This window comes from Nycticebus coucang, chromosome 7, assembly GCF_027406575.1.
Source record: "Nycticebus coucang isolate mNycCou1 chromosome 7, mNycCou1.pri, whole genome shotgun sequence".
NCBI lineage: Eukaryota > Metazoa > Chordata > Mammalia > Primates > Lorisidae > Nycticebus > Nycticebus coucang.
Window position 1 is genome coordinate 106,080,770 of NC_069786.1, and position 21,425 is coordinate 106,102,194.

The 21,425-nt window shown below is 36.9% G+C and overlaps 1 protein-coding gene across 2 annotated transcripts in view; it reads left to right on the forward strand.

Annotated features, from left to right (window-relative positions):
• The window catches only part of PTH2R (parathyroid hormone 2 receptor), a 168,952-nt gene that overhangs the window by 75,929 nt on the left and 71,598 nt on the right, over positions 1–21,425 (forward strand). For both annotated transcript variants that reach the window (XM_053597515.1, XM_053597514.1), the window contains exons 3-7: positions 1,382–1,492; positions 1,586–1,707; positions 13,705–13,802; positions 14,861–15,050; positions 16,437–16,590. In XM_053597515.1, the coding sequence (XP_053453490.1) occupies positions 1,630–1,707; positions 13,705–13,802; positions 14,861–15,050; positions 16,437–16,590 (520 nt within the window). In that variant the 5' untranslated portion in view covers positions 1,382–1,492; positions 1,586–1,629. The remainder of the gene's footprint in view (positions 1–1,381; positions 1,493–1,585; positions 1,708–13,704; positions 13,803–14,860; positions 15,051–16,436; positions 16,591–21,425) is intronic.

Sequence of the window (21,425 nt, forward strand, 5' to 3'; positions counted from 1 at the left end):
GAGTAAAACTCTGAAGGAGGTAAGAGAATTAGTCTTGAAGCTGTCTGGGGCATGGCATCCACGTCAAGGAAGAGCAAATAGGGTCTGTGCAGTGAGTGCATACCAGAGCCAGAGCCAAGGCCAGTGAGATGAGCTGGGAGAGAGGGCAGATCCTATAGGCACTTCAGACATTGTAAAAACTTAGGCATTTTGAGGTGGGGTGCTCAAAGGTTTTGGGGTATTGTGTCAAGAAGAAAGGAAAGGAGAGAGTGAAGGGGGATCACTATGCATTAGTTACCAACTCGTCTGAGTGTGGTGAGACAGAACACCCATCACACAAGTTACATGAGCAGGTTTTTTACTTATAGATTGGCAGGAAGGGACAACAGAAGCCTGGGAGTCATTGGGCATGAGTCCCCCAAGGCTCAGGAAAGCTGCCCAAGGTAGATGGAATCTCCACTGCGCATGCCCCACTTGCCCCACAGCAGGGGGACATGGGTGGAGAGGTCAGGGGCTGTGGGGTAGTGACCCAGAAAACAGCCCACCCTAGGTTATATGCCTCAGGGAAGACATGATGCACTGGGCTAAGTGCTGAAGGACATGCTGTTTCTGGGATGGGCTGCAACAGAGCCGGGCTATTCCAGGCAGCTCCTCCTCTATCTCAGGATGTTGTATTTCCAATACATTCTATGGTTATTCTTGAGAACTACAAGCAAAGGGGCAGGGATAACTGGGTCTGTTCAATGCCACCCAGAGAACTGTCCTGCAGAAGGCAAGAATGGAATCAGGAAGACAGCTGGAGACCGTCTGTATTCATTCAGGACAGAGAAGGGTGACTTGGACCATGGTGGTGGCAGGGGAGGTTGTGAGAAGTGATAAAGTTCTGGACTCTTTGAGAAGAGCAGAGCTTAAGGGAATTTTGGGGTTTTTTTGAGATGAGTATTAAACTCAAGAGAAATTACTAAAATTATTGGTAAAAAGATAAATCCCAATCTTGCAGTATTTTGTGTCTCATGTTTTTTAACAGAAATTTTTAAAAATCTAGGGTAAAAAATGTAGCTATAATTGTGATAGTTGCAAGAACTCACTACAGAACTTGTTCGCAATGCCTTTCAATGTTTCTTAGATATTAACTGCTGTGACTGCTATAACTAATATACTAGAATTATTTGAATGCTTTTAATGTATACACATTACATGTTTCCATTAGTGAGCCTTTGATGAGGCAGATGCATTTTGGAACATTTTCATTGTCTCTATTCTATTTCAGTTTCCAAACCTACTAATTTATTTTCCATTTTGCCACAGGCAGTGACATGAAATTTTGTATTTTGAGTGCATCTGGTTCATTTTTCTTTGTTTATTTACTTTAAACTTGTCTTTTTTTTTTCTCTCTCTTTAGAAGGTAACTGTTTCCCAGAATGGGATGGGCTCATTTGTTGGCCCAGAGGAACAGTGGGGAAAATATCAGCTGTCCCATGCCCTTCTTATATTTATGACTTCAATCATAAAGGTATGGAGTTTTTCTGAAATGATTAATTTGAAAAATTTTATTTATTTATTTATTTTGTAATAGACTCTAAAGAAACTCTCAACATCTTTACAGGAGTTGCTCTCCGACATTGTAACCCCAACGGAACATGGGATTATATGCACAGCTTAAATAAAACGTGGGCCAATTATTCGGACTGCCTTCACTTTCTGCAGCCAGATATCAGCATTGGAAAGGTAATGGAATTTTTATATTCATAAACCCCTAAGGGAAAGTAGAATAATATTTTGTTCAATTCTTGATTGTCAACTATTATATATAAAAACCCTTTTATTCTATAACACAAAGATATTAAAAGATAGAAGCAAAGTTGGAATCTTTTTAGATGCATATGACACATTCTGGTACTTTCCTTACGCTAGAGATACCTGAATATATGCTAATAAATATCTCTGTGTGTTTATAATATTATGTTTACATTACATTATATTATACTATATTATATTATGTCTAAAAATCCCAGCAGGTAGTTGGAAATATGGTTCACAACACCTCAGAGATGGTGCTGGTCAGAGTTCTTAGTTACCTATGAATGTTTACATCCATCTCTATATTCCTGAAGGACCCCTGCATTTTAGAGGTGTATTTTCCATTTGATAAGATTTTCCAGTATATGATATCATTAGTATATGAAAGATTAGAGTTGTAGGATTAAGGAGGAGCAGGGGACATCTTATAAGATCTCCAGCACAATACCTTAATTTCACAGATATGAGTCAACTGAGAATCAGAGATGAGGTATTGGTCAGAGTGACATCTCTTGCTGATCATGGTGGGGGAGTGTTTAAAGCAGAGCCCTGATGTCCTAATTTCACATCAGCATTGATGCCAGCATAGAAATCATGAGTAAACTTAGAGAAATTCTATCTAAGTATATCATAACCATTCTTTGTGATTACTGTATATTTTAAGAATCGAAATAACTAAAGATGGCTAAAATACCAAGAATTGAAGAAAAAGTATCCAGTATACTCAGCCCTACTATGAAACTAATTTATAGCTTTCATATAAAAGGTATAACCAAATTATAACCTAAGAATATGGGGAAAGGAGAAAGGGAGGGGAGGGGAGGGGGTAGGATGGGTGGAGGGAGGGTAATTGGTGGGACCACACCTCTGGTGCATCTTACAAGGGTACATGTGAAACTTACTAAATGTAGAATATAAATGTCTTAACACAATAACTAAGAAAATGTCAGGAAGGCCATGTTAACCAGTGTGATGAAAATATGTCAAATTGTATATAAAACCAGTGTATGGTGCCACATGATTGCATTAATGTACACAACTATGATTAATAAAAAAAAAAAGAGAAATTCTATTTACAGAGTTATTTTTATATTATATGTGGTATTTTAAAAGTTGGGCTTAAATTCATTTCACGATGACCTTGTGAGTAAAACTGCTTGATGATAGATGATGCTGAGTGAATATGATAAATTGGTGTTTAAATGATTATTATGAGGACCCTAAGAACAGTCCATCACATATAAACTCTCCCCAAATTAGATGTTTTTCTTTATGCCTGGTGATTTTCTGTAGGGAAGCAGGGAAGGAGAACAGTAGGGGGAAAAGTACTGAATTGAAGGTTTCTTTGTTCAACTTTGCATTAATAGTCAGAACTTCCATTTTTTACTTCTTTTCTAACACAAAGCACTACCTTCATAATTAAATGTTTAGTAATTCACTGAAAGACTTGTGTTTCATCATTGGAAGCTTCTTGGATAAAATTAGTCAACTTGAAGAGATTGTGAAATATTCTATGATGCACTAATCCCAACATTGTGTCAATATAGAAACAATCAACATAATTTTAATCTCATTGAAAGAAACATTCACTGATATTTCAATGTACGCAGTGATGATTTTTAATGGTGATTAAATTAAATCATGATTTTTAATATATTTATACTGAATTCTAATTTCATAACCATTCTTCGTGATTACTGTGTATTTTAAGAATCAAAACAATTAAAGATGGCTAAAATACCAAAGATATGTACTATTTTATTAAAAATGATGCCAAAATTAATTAAAATTTGAGTTTTGTTACCACAAATAATGGCACTGACTATATTGAATGTAAATGGACTAAACACATCATTTAATAGAGAGAGATTATTAGAAGAGATAATGAAAGTATGACCCAATTACATGCTGTCTTCCGAAATGTATTTTAAATATAAAGATATTGGGGGCAGGGACACGATGGCTGAATGAAGCCAGCTTTACACAGAGGCTCCCGTCCAGAAGGAGAGTTAAAGGACAGAAATTTAGCAAGTAATCTGGTGGATTAGAGCTGCACCAAGAAAGAAGTTTGAAGAACACACATCAACCCCCTGAGGTGAGCTGCGACCCCAAGGATACAAACAAAAGGTACAAAATCCATCACTAAGTGGACGGGAGTCCCCTCCCTCATGAGAATGGCTCAGAGTGCCCCACAAACAAATGAGCAGAGTTCAAAGGTCCTCTCACTACACTCCACGGGAGAGACCCTCTAAAAACTGGACCTACCTCCCCTACTAGGGTGCCATGGGATTCTCCTGCCAGGCATAAAATTGTATAAAACTGTATGTATTCTCTACCTGCAATTCTGAGCTCCCAGCACTCCCCTCCACTCTTACTCTGAGGTCTGAAGGCCTGTCCCCCAGGAGTCCAGATTCTTGGGTGATTTCTCAAGGAGTGTGGACTGGACCTAAACTGCAGCTGGTCAGTGCTGACTCAGCTGCATGGGAGTGAGAGAGGATGGTTGGCTGAGAGGGAACCACACCAAAGGGGCAGTGCCCCGAGGCACAGAGCAACACCGTTTTTGGCAACAATATGGCTCATTCCAGATATTCTGGTTGTCTCCCTGGGCAACCAGAGGACGTAAGGCATCTTCTCAGGTGGCAACCACCATGGAATAGATCTGGGACGGAAATGCAGGCCCCATGAGTAAAAGGTTTGCTTGAGGTGGTACTGGCCTGGGCGGAGCACAGGGACTAGAAAACGCACATGCAGAGCCTGGAAATTTACAGGCCGAGGCTGACCCAGAGGACCACTTTACTGAGCCTAAGATGCACCTGGCCCTCAGGGGATTGTCAGTCTATAGACAAAGAAAGGCAGGAGGCTAGAACTGACAGCTAAACCGAATACAAACCTGCAGGAGCAAAGACAGGGCCGGAGGCGCAGGCTCTGGGAACTCAAAACAGCTTTTCTTCGGCAGGGGAATTTATCAGGGACAGAAACAAATTCCTGCAAAGTTGTTCTGTTCTGTCAGTAACATCAATCAGGGGTGGGGCTGGAACTGAGTGAACACCCCCCCCAGCCTCCATCAAGCGCCCGAGGTTGTCAGGCCTCACCTCCCCCTGATGGATAGAGGCAGATCACAGTGGTCTGGCTGAGCAAATATAGACTTCCTTGTGATTCAGGCAGGTGCAAACCCCTGGGGTATCTGTTCACTAGAGGCAACTGGGTCACAGCCCTGTGGGGCTATCAGTGACTGGGTGTGACAGAGGTGCAAAGTGGGGAAGGAGGCATCAACCTTCCCAGACTAATCTATTTGCTGGGTGGTTCCTCCTGACTTCACGGAGCACCGGAGCAAGTCATATCTGAGTTGTCACCAGACTCCTGCAATCCAGTTGCCAGAGACCTTTTAAACTCTCCCAACTGAGATAGGTGCTGACTGAGACAATTGATTTGGACCTTTTGAACTGAGCCAATTGCCTGAGGGCTATTCAAGTGGTGCCCTGGGTGTGTGGTTGTAGGAAGGCTTGATTTTCCTTTTCTAATTGTTACCTGGGGGGAAGGGGGAAGGGGCAAGGTGACTTAATTGCTGGTATTTCTCCACAGCTGAGACTTCAACCCAGAGTAACTGTTTCACTAGGGTTGGACAGAGACCAGCTGAAAACAAGACAGAACCACTTAACCTCACTGCACCAAAGACGTCCCCAGTTTCTCAGGCCATAGCACTGTACAGGTCCTCGACAAAGCTCCAGGGGAAAAATCAAACGGTGTAAAATAATCATGGGGTGGAATCAGCAGAAAAACTCTGGTAACATGAATAACCAGAATAGATCAACCCCCCGAAAGGAAAGATATGGCAGATGTAACTGAAGATCCCATTCATAAACAGCTGGCTGAGATGTCAGAAATCAAATTCAGAATTTGGATTACAAACAAGATTAATAGAATGGAGGAAAATTTGGAATTAGAAATTTGAGGAGCAATTCAAAAGTCACAATTAGAAATTCGAGGAGAAATTCAAAAGTTGTCTCAAGGATTTAATGAATTTAAAGACAAAACCACCAAAGATTTTGATGCACTGAAGCAAGAATTTGCAGCCCTCAAAGATCTGAAAAATACAGTAGAATCCCTCAGTAACAGAGTGGAGCAAACAGAAGAAAAGGTTTCTGACATTGAAGACAAAGCCTTTGAATGCTCCCAAACTCTCAAAGAGGAAGAGAAATGGAGAGCAAAAATGGATCATTCTCTCAGAGAGCTCTGGGATAATTCAAAGAAGGGTAATATCCACCTCATTGGAATCCCTGAAAGTGATGAAGTGGCCTCGCCTGGCCCAGAGGCCCTTCTCCATGAAATTATGAAAGAGAATTTTTCAGACATACCTAGAGATTCTGAAATTCAGTAGCAGACAGTTTCAGAACCTCAGCACAACTCAATCCCAATAAGACATCCCCCAGGCATATCATAATTAACTTCATTAAAATTAATATGAAGGAGAAAATTCTGAAAGCAGGCAGACATAAGAAATCCATTACCTACAAAGGGAAGGATATTAGAATGACTGCAGATCTCTCTGCTGAAACTTTTCAAGCCAGAAGAGGGTGGTCATCGACTTTTAATCTCCTAAAACAAAATAACTTTCAACTCCGGATCTTGTATCCAGCTAAACTGAGTTTCATCTATGATGGAGAAATTAAATACTTTAATGACATTCATATGTTGAAGAAATTTGCCATAACCAAACCAGCTCTTCAGGATATTCTCAGACCTATCCTCCATAATGACCAGACCAACCCTCTACCACAAAAGTAAACTCGCTCAGAATCTTTTAATCAAACTCCTACTTCCACAGTGGCGAAAGGATTAAAAATGTCCACTGGACTTCCAAAAAACTCAACACCCAACATTTTACCAGACTTATCAATATTCTCCATTAATGTGAATGGCTTACAATGTCCTTTAAAGAGGCACAGGTTAGCTGACTGGATACAAAAACTCAGGGCCAGATATTTGCTGCATACAAGAGTCACATCTTACCTTAAAAGATAAATATAGACTCTGGGTAAAAGGATGATTGTCCATATTTCAGGCAAAAGGTAATCAGAAAAAAGCAGGTGTTGCAATTCTATTTGCAGACACAATGGGCTTTAAACCAACAAAAGTAAGGAGGGATAAGAATGGTTACTGCATATTTGTTAAGGGTAATACTCAATATGATGAGATTTAAATTATTAATATTTATGCACCCAACCAGAATGCACCTCAAATTTATGAGAAAATCTAACAGACATGAGCAACTTGATTTTCTCTAGCTCCATAACAGTCGGAGATTTCAACACTCATTTGGCAATGTTGGATCCATCCTCCAATAAGAAGCTGAACAAAGAAATTTTAGATTAAAAGCTAACCATCCAACATTTGGATTTAGCAGACATCTTCAGAACATTGCATCCCAACAAAACTGAATACACATACTTCTCATCAGCCCATGTAACATACTCCAAACTCAATCACATCTGAGGTCACAAGTCTAACCTCAGTCAATTTAAAGGAATAGAAATTATTTTTTTGCATCTTCTCAGACCACCATGGAATAAAAGTTGAACTCAGTAACAACAGGAATCTGCATACTCATACAAAAACATGGAAGTTAAATATCCTTATGCTGAATGGTAGCTGGGTCATAGATGAGATTAAGAAGGAAATTGCCAAATTTTTGGAACAAAACAACAATGAAGACACGAATTATCAGAACGTCTGGCATACCACAAAGGCAGTCCTAAGAGGGAAATTTACAGCACTGCAAGCCTTCCTCAAGAGAATGGAAAGAAGGGTGTTAACAACTTTATGGGACGTCTCAAGCAACTGGAAAAGGAAGAACATTCCAACCCTAAGCCCAGTAGAAGAAAAGAACTGAACAAAATTAGAGCAGAATTAAATGAAATTGAAAACAAAAGAATTATATAACAGATCAATAAATCAAAAAGTTGTTTTTTTGAAAAGGTCAATAAAATAGATAAATCTTTGGCTAACCTAACCAGGAAAAAAAGAGTAAAATCTCTAATCTCATCAATCAGAAACGACAAAGATGAAATAACAACAGACTCCTCAGAAATTCAAAAAATCCTTAATTAATATTACAAGAAACTTTATTCTTAGAAATATGAAAATCTGAAGGAAATTGACCAATACTTGGAAGCACGTCACCTTCCAAGACTTAGCCAGTATCAAGTGGAAATGTTGAACAGGCCAATATCAGTTCTGAAATAGCATAAACGATACGAAATCTACCAAACCTTAAAAGAGGAATTAGTACCTATATTACTCAACCTTCCAAAAGATAGAAAAAGAAGGAAGACTACCCAACACGTTCTATGAAGGAAACATCACCCTGATCCCCAAACCAGGAAAACACCCAACAAGAACAGAAAATTATAGACCAATATCACTAATGACTATAGATGCAAAAATATTCAACAAGATCCTAACAAACAGAATCCAGCAACACAGCAAACAAATTATACATCATGACCAAGTCGGTTTTATCCCAGGGTCTCAAGGCTGGTTCAATATATGTAAATCTATAAGTATAATTCAGCACATAAACAAATTAAAAACCAAAGACCATATGATTCTCTCAATTGATGCGGAAAAAGATTTTGATAATATCCAGCATCCCTTCATGATCAGAGCACTTAAGAAAATTGGTATAGAAGGGACATTTCTTAAACTAATAGAGGCCATCTACAGCAAACCCACAGCCAATATTGTATTGAATGGAATTAAATTGAAATCATTTCCACTCAGATCAGGAACCAGATAAGGCTGCCTATTGTCTCCACTGCTCTTTAACATTGTAATGGAAGTTTTAGCCATCACAATTAGGGAGGAAAAGGCCATCAAGGGTATCCATATAGGGTCAGAAGAGATCAAACTTTAGCTCTTCACAGATGATATGATTGTATATCTGGAAAACACCAGAGATTCTACTACAAAACTCTTAGAAGTGATCAAGGAATACAGCAGCATCTCAGGCTACAAAATCAACATTCATAAATCGGTAGCCTTTATATATACCAACAATAGTCAAGCTGAAAAAACAGTTAAGGACTCTATTCCATTCACAGTAGTGCCAAAGAAGATGAAATATCTGGGAGTGTATCTAACAAAGGACATGAAGGATTTCTGTAAAGAGAACTAGGAAACTCTAAGAAAAGAAATAGCTGAAAATGTTAACAAATGGAAAAACATACCATGCTTGTGGCTGGGAAGAATCAACATTATTAAAATGTCCATACTACCCAAAGCAATATAAAATTTTAATGTAATCCCTATTAAAGCTCCACTGTCATACTTTAAAGATCTTGAAAAAATAATACTTCGTTTTATATGGAATCAGAAAAAACCTCAAATAGCCAAGACATTACTCAGAAATAAAAACAAAGCACGAGGAATCATGCTACCAGACGTCAGACTATACTATAAATCAATAGTGATCAAAACAGCATGGTACTGGCACAAAAACAGGGAAGTAGATGTCTGGAACAGAATAGAGAACCAAGAGATGAATCTAGCTACTTACTGTTATTTGATCTTTGAGAAGCCAATTACAAACATTCAGTGGGGAGAAGATTCCCTGTGTAACCAATAGTGCTGGGTGAACTGGCTGGCAACCTGTAGAAGCCTGAAACTGGACCCACACCTTTCACCATTAACTAAGATAGACTCTCACTGGATTAAAGATTTAACCTTAGGACATGAAACTATAAAAATACTAGAAGAGAGTGCAGGGAAAACCCTTGAAGAAATCGGTCTGGGCGAGTATTTTATGAGGAGGACACCCCGGGCAATTGAAGCAGCTTCAAAAATACACTGCTGGGACCTGATAAAACTAAAAAGCTTCAGCACAGCCAAGAACACAGTAAGTAAAGCAAGCAGACAGCTCTCAGAATGGGAGAAGATATTTGCAGGTTATGTCTTCGACGAAGGTTTAATAACCAGAATCCACAGAGAACTCAAACGTATAAGCAAGAAAAGAACAAGTGATCCCATTGCAGGCTGGGCAAGGGACTTGAAGAGAAACTTCTCTGAAGAAGACAGGCGCACAGCCTACAGACATATGAAAAAATGCTCATCATTTTTAATCATCAGAGAAATGCAAATCAAAACTACTTTGAGATACTATCTAACTCCAGTTAGATTAGCCCATATCACAAAATCCCAAGACCAGAGATGTTGGCGTGGATGTGGAGAAAAGGGAACACTTCTACACTGCTGGTGGGAATGCAAATTAATACATTCCTTTTGGAAAGATGTATGGAGAACACTTAGAGATCTAAAAATAGATCTGCCATTCGATCCTATAATTCGTCTACTAGGCATATACCCAGAAGACCAAAAAAATCACTTTATAACTAAGATATTTGTACCAGAATGTTTATTGTAGCCCTATTCATAATTGCTAAGTCATGGAAAAAGCCCAAGTCCCCATCGATCCACGAATAGATTTATAAATTGTGGTATATATACACCATGGAATATTATGCAGCCTTAAAGAAAGATGGAGACTTTACCTCTTTCATGTTTACATGGATGGAGCTGGAACATATTCTTCTTAGTAAAGTATCTCAAGGATGGAAGAAAAAGTATCCAATGTACCCAGCCCTACTATGAAACTAGTGTATGGCTTTCACATGAAAGCTATAACCCAGTTATAACCTAAGAATATGTGGCAGGGGGAGAGGGAGTGAAAGGAGGGGGGAGGATGGGCGGAGGGAGAGGGATTGGTGGGATTACACTTGCTGTGCATCTTACAAGGGTACATGTGAAACTTAGTAAATGTAGAATATATATGTCTTAACACAATAACTATGATAATGCTAGGAAGGCTATGTTAACCAGTGTGATAAAAATGTGTCAGACGGTCTATAAAACCAGTGTATGGTGCCCCATGATCGTATTAATGTACACAGCTATGATTTAATAATTAAAAAAATATATAAAGATATTGATAAACATATAAAGATAACATTTCCACACATGTTGAAATTAAAAGGGTAGAAAGAGGCATATGCTTTGCACACGAACGTAAGAAAGTTCGTGTGATTAAGTAAACTTCAAGGCGAGAATATTACCAAGATGGAAAAACATTTCAAAATTATAAAAGAATCAATTTACTAAGAGAAAATATTCCTAAAAATGCATGTATTCTGGAGGTTCAAATTACACAAAGTATAACTTGTCAGAGCTCAAAGAGGAAGTAGCCAAAGTTCATCTTTTAGAGTGTTCATACAACATTTTCTTAATAATTGATAGAACAATTAGACAAAAACTTCTATAGGACAGCTTTCAAAGGATTTGATTAAATTTATATTTATGGAATACTAATCTAATAATTGCAAAATTCATATTTTTAAGACACACACCAAAGGTTCACCAAGACAGAACATAATGTTGGGATACAAAACAAATCTCTGTAAATTCCAAGATTGAAATTGTAGAGTATGTTCTCCTCTCACAAGGGATTAAAAGAACATCAATTAAGATAAAATATGTGGATAATTCACAAATAGTTGGAAATTATACAGTGCATGGCAGAGGTTCAAACTGAATAAATATGAAAGCCCAACATGCCAGAAATTGTGGGAAAAGCTAAAACAGAGATTAGAGGGAAATTTATATTTTTCAATGGTTAATTAGAAAAGAAGAAAGATGAGAATTCAGTGATCAAAGTTTCCACGTTAAGCTGTATAATGTAATACCTACAGCATCCACTAAAATCACTGTACCAAACATACACCAACATGAAATTCTAAAATAGATTTCAGTAACCTTCAGGATGGGAGGAAAAATAAAACAGAAATAAACAAATAGGACGACAGAAAATAAACAATAAAAAGTGATGAACTTAAAAAATGGTCTAAATACACTAATTAACAGAGATAGGAAAGTCCTATTAAAAAACATGACCCAACTGTTATATGATCTACAAAAAGCTCACTTCAAATATAGTGATATACATATGTTATATACATGCCATGGAATACTATTTAGCAACAAAAAGAACAAACTATTCTTATGTGTAATAACTTGGATACATCTTAAGGGTATTATTCTGAGTGAAAAAGGCCAATCTGAGAAGGTCTCCTACTATAGGATTCCACTTACATAATATTTGTGAAATGAATAAAATTATATTAGAGATGGAAAACAGATTAGTAATTGCCTGATGTTTGGGATGGTAGAAAGGAGGAAAGGGGGTGTCAAATTCAAAGGAACAGCCTAAGGGAGAACTTTGTGCTGGTGGAATAGTTTTGATCTTGGTTGCAGTAATAGTTACAAAAATGTACATACATGATAAAATGGAATAGAACTATAAATGCACACGTTGCTCTGATATGAAATTCCTTGTTTTGATATGTTAGTGTAATAGTGTAAGATATAAACACTGGAGAATACTGGGTAAAGGGCACAGGGGACCTTTCTTACTGTATTTTCTACTCCTTGTGAGTCTAATTATTTTAAAATAAAACAAAATTAGCCATTCTTCTGTCTTCCTTAGAGAAGGTTCTAGGCATGTCTCTTGCTCAGTGACATGTGGGATTGTTAGCTCTTTTTTGTTGATTAATCTGAGTTTTCTGTAGATCCTAGTTATTAAGCCTTTGTCTGATTTGTAATCTGTAAATATCTTTCCCATTATGAAGGTTGTCTAGACGAATGGCTAACAAACATATGTAAAAATGCTCATCCTCCCTAATCATCGGAAAAATGCAAATCAAAACCACCCTGAGATATCACCTAACCCCAACAAGATTAGCCCACATAATGAAGTCCCAAAGCTGCAGATGCTGCTGCGGATATGGAGAGAGGGGAACACATTTACACTGTTGGTGGGCCTGAAAACTAATGCAGCCTCATTGGAAAGGAGTATGGAGAATCCTCAAATAACTCAGATCTCCCATTTGATCCTGCAATCCTACTGCTAGGCATCTACCTGGAAGGAAAAAAAAAAAAAAACATTTTATCGTAAGGGCATTTGCACTAGCTTGTTTATCACAGCTCAATTTGCAATTGTCAAGACATGCAAACAACCTAAATGCCATCTACTCAGAAATGGGTTAACAAATTGTGGTACGTGCACACCATGGAAAACGATTCAGCCATGAAAAGATGGTGACTTCACATCTTTTGTAATATCCTGGATGGAGCTGACACACATTCTTCTTAGTAAAGTATCATAAGAATGGAAAAGTAATTATCTAATGTGCTCAATACTGACATGAAGCCAGTAGATGATCTGATGCAAGCCCACATAGGAGAAAAACTCATTTCAGTTCAAGTTGGGGGAGGGGTCATGAGGGAGGAGGAGGGAGTTGGGGTTCTGTCGGAGTGTCTGGCACATCTTTTGTGTGCAGGACGTAAACACAAGAGGGACTCTATCTAACAAAATCAAATATTTTAACCTGGTTGTTTGTACCCTCACATTAACCTGAAATAAATTTACTTTTCAAAAATAAAAAAATTGAAAAAAACAAAAATTAAAAAAGAACGAACCATTTATACACATAACAATATTGAGGAGTATTAAAAATAGTATGTTGACATAAAGAGCCTTTACTGTGATATAATAATTCTAAGAAGTCTAAGAACAGTCAAGAAGTATAGGAAGTACTTGAACAGAAGCTAATCCATGGGATAGAAATTAGAATCTGGTTATCTGGGGATGAATGGCAGGTGATTTTTTGACTAGCGAGAGGCACAAATAAACTTGGTTTGTCAAAACCCATCAGAATGTTCACTTAATATCTGTACATTTTATTGGATGTAAATTACTCAAAAAAGCTCAAAAATGTTAAAGAGACCTGCAAGTAATATTCCAAGACTGACACTATTTTTTACCAGTTTCCTGGTGAAATAGTCCAACAACATATGTGACTATCTTTCCCACTACAGCAAGACTTCTTTGAACGCCTCTTTGTAATGTACACTGTTGGCTACTCCGTCTCCTTTGCTTCCTTGGCTGTGGCTATTCTCATCATTGGTTACTTCAGGTGAGTGACTCTCAGTCCCTTCTCTGTGAAGGGACATGTCCTGTTTCCTATCCATATAAGATGTAGGGATTTCACAATCTGTGTCTCTAAATATTTTTCCCAAATGCAAGTTTTTGAATTCAACCTAATATTATTATATTTTTGACAGTTCCTTTTTCATGACAAATTCAGTTTTTTTCATTAAAAAATTTAAAGCATCTTTTCATTATTTTAAAATATACCCTACCTCATAGGTGATTATAGTCACTTTGTTGTGCTATCATTGTTTATTCTAACTAACCATATTTTTGTGCCCAATAACCACATAGTAATTTTTTAGAGCAGCATCAAAGCAATGTGAGACCTTTGAGCCAATAGGTATGCATTGCAGGATATTTATTTGCTAAATGGTGCGGAATAGAGTTGAGTGAGCTACAGACATTTTCCTTCAGTATGTAATGACTTATTTCACTTTTCTCAGATGATTTTCCTTCATTGAACAAAAATCCATCTTAATAATTTCAAAATTATCTGATGTCAGCTTATAAAGAAATAGTGTTTATTGCTTTTGTTGCGGTTTGTTTTTTATTCACTTAGACCATGTCCAATTTCATTCAGTTTAATCTGAATTAACACAAAACTTTGGGCAACCAATATAGTTGGCCCTCTGTATCTCAAGGTTCAGTGTCTCCAGATTCAACCAATTGCAGATCAAAAATATTTGGGAAAAAATGGTATTTGTATCAGTACTGAACACATACAGACTGAATTTTCTTGTCATCATTCCCTAAACAATATAGAATAATGACTATTTACATAGCATCCACATTGTATTGGGTATTATGAGTAACCTAGAGATGATTTAAAGTGTATGAGATGATGGCAGATGTTATAAGCAAATACTACACTATGTTATAAAGGGGCCTTGGGTTTCTGCAGATTTTGGTATCCATGTAGGGTCCTGGAACCAATCCCTGGGGAGAGGGTAGGCTGGCCAGTGGTGGCCGTGGTGGATACTGGGTGTCTGTCTCCATTTCTAATTTTATGCAGATCTAAATACTGAATGTTTCTCTCCATAGACGATTGCATTGCACTAGGAACTATATCCACATGCACTTATTCGTATCTTTCATGCTGAGAGCTACAAGTATCTTTGTCAAAGACAGAGTGGTCCATGCTCACATAGGGGTAAAGGAGCTGCAGTCCCTGATGATGCAGGGTGATCTACCAAGTTCCATTGAAGCACCTGCTGTAGACAAATCACAATATGTAAGTGTTTTCACTATTTTCTCTGATTACAGATTTGGACAATATTAATAAATAAAAATGTATAGTCCACTAAATACATGTTAACTTGTTTTGCTTACCTAATCTCTCAACTAACCAAAATAGACTATTAATTTGAATAGTGATGATTGTTCTCTCAATCCTGTTCCCTCATTACTAATCACAAGTCAGTTTAGATGATTAAAAGTGCTTGGGTTCTCTCCTCAAGAACATTCTGGAATGGAAACTGCAAAAAGGACATGATCTGAATGGCATTTGATGGATGTACCATAGTCACTGGCAGGCTTACCACTCTGGAAAGTAAAAGGTTCATTAATAAAGCCAGAAACTTGGTATTTAAAAGTCCATAATATTTAGTTCCTTTATTAGAGAATGAAAACCTTGTTCTAATATAAAATTTTGTGGTATTTTTTATTTATTTATTTATTTATTTATTTTTTAATTTATTTTTTTTTTTTTTTGTAGAGACAGAGTCTCACTTTATGGCCCTCGGTAGAGTGCCGTGGCCTCACACAGCTCACAGCAACCTCCAACTCCTGGGCTTAAGCGATTCTCCTGCCTCAGCCTCCCAAGTAGCTGGGACTACAGGCGCCCGCCACAATGCCCAGCTATTTTATTCTACTCTTAAATGTCTTGGTGTTAGTTTGTGTAGAGTCACTCAGTAATTCAGTTAATTAGATCCCTGGAGCAATATATCTGGAAATTAGACAGAGCAGATTTATTGTCTTGAGGGTATCAATTAATGCCTGTCTCTGTCAGTGCCTTTGCCCTGTGACTTTGTAGTCCCTGCTAATTCTGATTCTGGACTGGCTTTGTGACTTGCTTTACCCAGCAGAAAGAAGAGGAAGGACAGTGAGCTAGTTGAGAGTGAACCACTCTGAGGGAACCTGGCCACGGTGTGCTGAGCCCAGATCAGCAGAACCACTTAGTTAATCCATAGATTTATGACATGTTAAATGTTTATGAAGTCATTAACATTTGGGGCAGTTTATTTTGCAGCAATAGCTGCATAAAAAGACCACAATAAAATAAATTCATGGTGGAAATACAGATAACCTTTTCTTCTTTATGCTTTTCTATACTTTCCTATTCTTCTCTGATGATCATATATATTACTTACATAAAGGGAAAAAACTAAGAAAGTAATTTTTTGTAACTTCTAAAAGAATAAAAACTCATTTTAAAAAATAGAATCAAATAATAGTCCTAAAAAATGCTATGCTAAATAACTTTGTTCTGGTCTCTCAAAAGTCTTGGCCTTTCTATGTACAGGACACATTTCAGACTATAAAAAAGTTACCTGAACTGTATTTAGGGGTACAATGAAGAGTTCTAATGTGATGCATTATTCTGGTTTATTTGTAACAGATCGGATGCAAGATTGCTGTTGTGATGTTTATTTACTTCTTGGCTACAAACTACTATTGGATCCTGGTGGAAGGTCTCTACCTACATAGTCTAATCTTTGTGGCTTTTTTTTCGGACGCCAAATACCTGTGGGGCTTCGTCTTGATAGGCTGGGGTAAAGCGTTACTTTTCCTTTTAAACTGGATTATGGATTTGAGGACTTTCTGTCATGCCCATCATTAGCATTCCTGCAGCCATTTTCCCAAAATAATCCTTCTCTCTATCATTCATGATCCCCCCCTTTCTCTTTCATTGTTCTGTTTTTAGATGAAAATTATTAAGATCAAGTCTATAGTCCTCCCAGTGGTAACAAACTTTTCACGTTTAATTTTATGGTGAATGTTCTTCAGCCAGACTCTTGATAGGATTCTTCAAGGCAGCCTAAGAACATGTTGTTAGCCAGACACATTTAGAACTGCTGTGTTTGTGTCCTGTCAGTGCTCTGCCTTATGAATAATTTCATCTTAAAATTTTTTATTTCTGAATTTCTATAATGACATATCTTTGATTTAATGAGAAGGCCAGAAAGGAATTTATAGTAATAGAACTGTCTTGACGAATTTAACAAATACAGATTGCAAACTAATTATGTGCGCTTACCACGTCTTTTAGAAGGAAGTAATTTAGATTAATTTTGGCATAAATAGTGAAAAAAAAATATTCACCTCACATCCCAAAAATGACTTATCAGCACTGGAAGGAGTACTGGATTAGGCAGTAACTCAATACGACACAGAGAATAAATTATTTGCTCATTAAAATTTAAAGGGAATTAAAACTTGTATGTAGTTAAAATTGAGCAGAGTCAAAAGATTAACAATTGCTGATCTCAATTTATGTTTTAATATTTAAATTACGAGATGCCCAGCATAGGAAATAAATTCACTAAGTAGCTCAAGATGAAATTTGTAGGTTTTTTTCTCCTCCAAAATAAGAATATTCCTGTGCCTGTTTGCCCTTAAATTTTTTTCAAAATTTGAAATGTCAATTAAGGAATATTGAATTTCCTTCTAGCTGATTAATAACCTTTAAGAAGACAAAGGATCAATTTACCATTACATTTCATTATTATGAAACAATCATCACAAATGAAGTTTTATTTCTGAAGGCAGCTCATCTATTTTAAGAGTTTATCTTATCTTCAACCAGCAATTACTAACATAAAAAGGATAGATTTTATTTTTTTAGGGCACTTTGGAAATTTCATTGACTCTTTTCTGTAGTTTTCTTTCAAATCAAAATTATATCCATGCGCCCACATAATTACTAGATGTTGGTAAAGGTGTTGATAGAAAATTCAGTGATGAACGTAGACGTTTGTTTGTTTGAATTATATTTTATTTTTTAAAATTTCTCCATCATTGTAATCATCATTGTCACACTTATAATAAATTCTCTTTTCTCTATTTTATTTTTGGTTTGCCGACTAACTGGTGCAGGCCTCCTCATCAACTCTGTTTGGCTGTATCTCTCAGTTCTTCCTTAGAATCAGGAGTTTGTCCTCCTGAAACCCAGGAAACCAGCTTTCACAGTTTTCTATGAAAATGAAAATAAAAATTACTAAATAGTGATCTGATATGCAAGTATGGATTTCTTATCTTCCTCTATGGCTTTTTAAAATCTGGCCACAAAAGTTTTGGCATTGGAACAACTAAATAGATAAGAATTACCACTTGAAATCTTCACTTTACGGATCAACCATTTAGCAGTGAATATAGTTTAAATACAGAGATACGTGTTAAAGCTCCCCATATGAGAAGCATGCATTCTGACCCTTTATTTTGTTTGTCTGTCTGCCTGTTCTGATCATAAGTATCATATTCAAAAATTTTAATTTATAAAACCTGTTCTTCTATGGAAATAACTCAACTTTTAGTAAATGCATATATTGAGTAATATTTAAATCCATTTACAAATTTACTTAAATTAACATTTAAATTTGAAATGACATTTACATTTTAAATGCTTTGGGTATTTATTTGTTCTAAATTGTGTAATAATGTTATACTAAGATTGGTGATCAAAAATTCTTAAAGAATTCCAAAGGGGTTTTCCGTTCTTATTCCTCCATGATTGTCTCTATGCTAGTCTTATGCATGAGAATCTTATAAGAAGGTGAGAAAAGCAATTTAATTGAGACGGGAGGCCTAGAGGAGATATTTGATATAATTATCACCTAAAACACGATGCCAAGTCAGGTGCCATTAATCAAGATTATATAGAGCATCATTCAGTGAATTGTCAGATCGGGAGATTGCAGAGGAAGCAGGAGATACATAGTGCAATCTAAAAAGGATAAAATGTGAAGACTTTGATCAAGCACAGAAGCTTGTGAACATAGCCAGCCAAAGAATCTGTGTTGGCCTTTTCTAACCATCCTCTCAGAAGCAGCTATTCCCTGCCCTTACATTTTGTCCTTCTTGTTTTTTCTTCATAGCTCTAATTGATAATTTGTTTTTATTAATTTCCTTCCTTCATCGGAGTATAAGTTGCAGGAAAACAGGGATATTATGTATTTTTATTTGTTCATTGTTTTTATCTTCTAGAACAATCCTTGATATATATATATATATATATATATATAGGCATTTAATAAATGATTAACTCATGGAGAGATGGATAGATAGAATATGCAAGCTGCACTAGGAAATAACTAGAATTAGGTTGATCATTTTGACAAAAATTTCCTAGAAGAAGGAATTTCAGCAAATTTAAAAAAGAATTACATAGAAATAACAAAGGAATTCCTTATTATGAATGTAAACTTATTTTCATCTTTTTCTGAAATTTTCGTTCATCTGAACCTATTTGTTTTTTGCAGTTTTTGACTGGGGCCAGGTTTAAACCCACCACCTCCAGTATATGGGGCTGCCGCCCTACTCCTTTGAGCCACAAGCACTGCCCTGAACCTATTTTTGGTTCAATTTGTTGCTAAGAAATGATATGTAAACAATTACAAATATGTGTTTTTAAAGGGTAAATAATTTAATATTATGCTTGTTAAAAATATTCTAAGCTAGATTAAAGTGTTGATGAATGGATTAATAATCTGTGACATATGTATACCATGGAATACTATTCAGCCATAAAAAATGATGTATACTTTACATCTTTTGTACTTACTTGGATGGAGTTGAAGCATATTCTTTTTTTTTTTCCATTTTTTTTTTTTTTTTTTTTTGTAGAGACAGAGTCTCACTTTATCACCCTCGGTGGAGTGCCATGGCATCACACAGCTCACAGCAACCTCCAACTCCTGGGCTTAAGTGATTCTCTTGCCTCAGCCTCCCGAGTAGCTGGGACTACAGGCGCCCGCCACAACGCCCAGCTATTTTTTGGTTTGCAGTTCAGCCAGGGCCTGGTTTGAACCCGCCACCCTCGGTATATGGGGCCGGCGCCCTACCGACTGAGCCACAGGCGCCGCGCTCCATTTTTTTTTTTTTTTGAGGCAGTGTCTCACACTTTGTCTCTCTGTGTAGAGTGCCCTGGCATCATCATAGATTACAGCAACCTCAAACTCTTGGGCTCAAGCAATCCTCCTGTCTCATCTCCTGAGTGGCTGGAACTACTGGTGCCCACCACAATGCCTGGCTAGTTTCTATTTTTGTTAGTAGAGATGGGGTCTAGCTCTTGCTCAGGCTGGTCTTGACTTTCTGAACTCAAGCAATCCACCTACCTTAGCCTCCCAGAGCACTAGGATTATAGGCCTGAGCCATCACGCCTGATAAAGCACATTTTTCTTAGTAAAGTATTACAAGTACCAAAAAGCAAGTATCCAATGCACTCAATACTAACATGCAACTAATAGATAAACAGCTACCACCCCCATGAGAGAAAAACACAATTGAAGACAGAAGGATGGAAGTTGATCGGGAAGCTCTAACCTGAGGTGCACAATGTCAGGGCACACCCCCTGGGTAAAGGACTCAACTACAACTAGAACTTTTTCTAAGAAGCACAAACAATGTAACCTAATCATTTGTACCTTCATTTTATTTTATTTTATTTTTTATTGTTTGGGATTCATTGAGGGTACAAAGAATTAAGTTATACTGATTGCCTTTGTTAGGTAAAGTCCCTCTTATAATTGTATCCCACCTCCAAAAGGTGTGACATACAACATGATCCCCCATCTCCTTCCCTCCTCCCCTCTCCCTGCTCACTCATTCCCCTATCCCTCACCTTGTACCTTCATTTTAATCTGAAATAATTTACCAACCCTACTTAAGCAAGATAATGTTAAGCAAAAGACATATCTCCCTGTATATCCTAAAAACATTTTTCTTCTCCCTTTGTAAGGTGCTTCCTAGCTTTTGAAGTATTTTCATTATGGTCTCCATATAGTCTTCATTTTAACATCTTTTGTAAAGGCCTCATAATGAAAAGTCATCTGTTAAGTGTTTTAGTTCGCCATTGCAGTGTTCCATGAAAAGTTATGGCTTAAACCATAACATGAACTGAACTTTTACGAGGGGGGAAAAGACCTATGGTCAGTATGATGGACTTGATGTTACAAGCACTGCAGGTGTTTATCATTTATGAAGGAAAAGTATCTTATGCTCAAATCATCAAAGTAACATATTGATCACCCTTTGCTAAGTTATTAATACATGCAAATGCTTCTGTCTTGGACCATTATAAGCCCAAAAAGGAAGAGGTCAAAATTTCCTTATTTTATAGCTTTTATGTGTAGCCTCTCTATGCCTTCTACTTTTAAAATGAAAAAGTTCTAATTTTATTTTTATTAAATCATAGCTGTGTACATTAATGCAGTCATGGGGTACAATGTGCTGGTTTTATATACAATTTGAAATATTTTCATCGAACTGGTTAACATAGCCTTCATGGCATTTTCTTAGTTATTGTGTTCAGACATTTATATTCTGCATTTAGTAAGTTTCACCTGTACCCAAAGTTCTAACTTTTTTAAAATATCAGCATCCTTTGGAT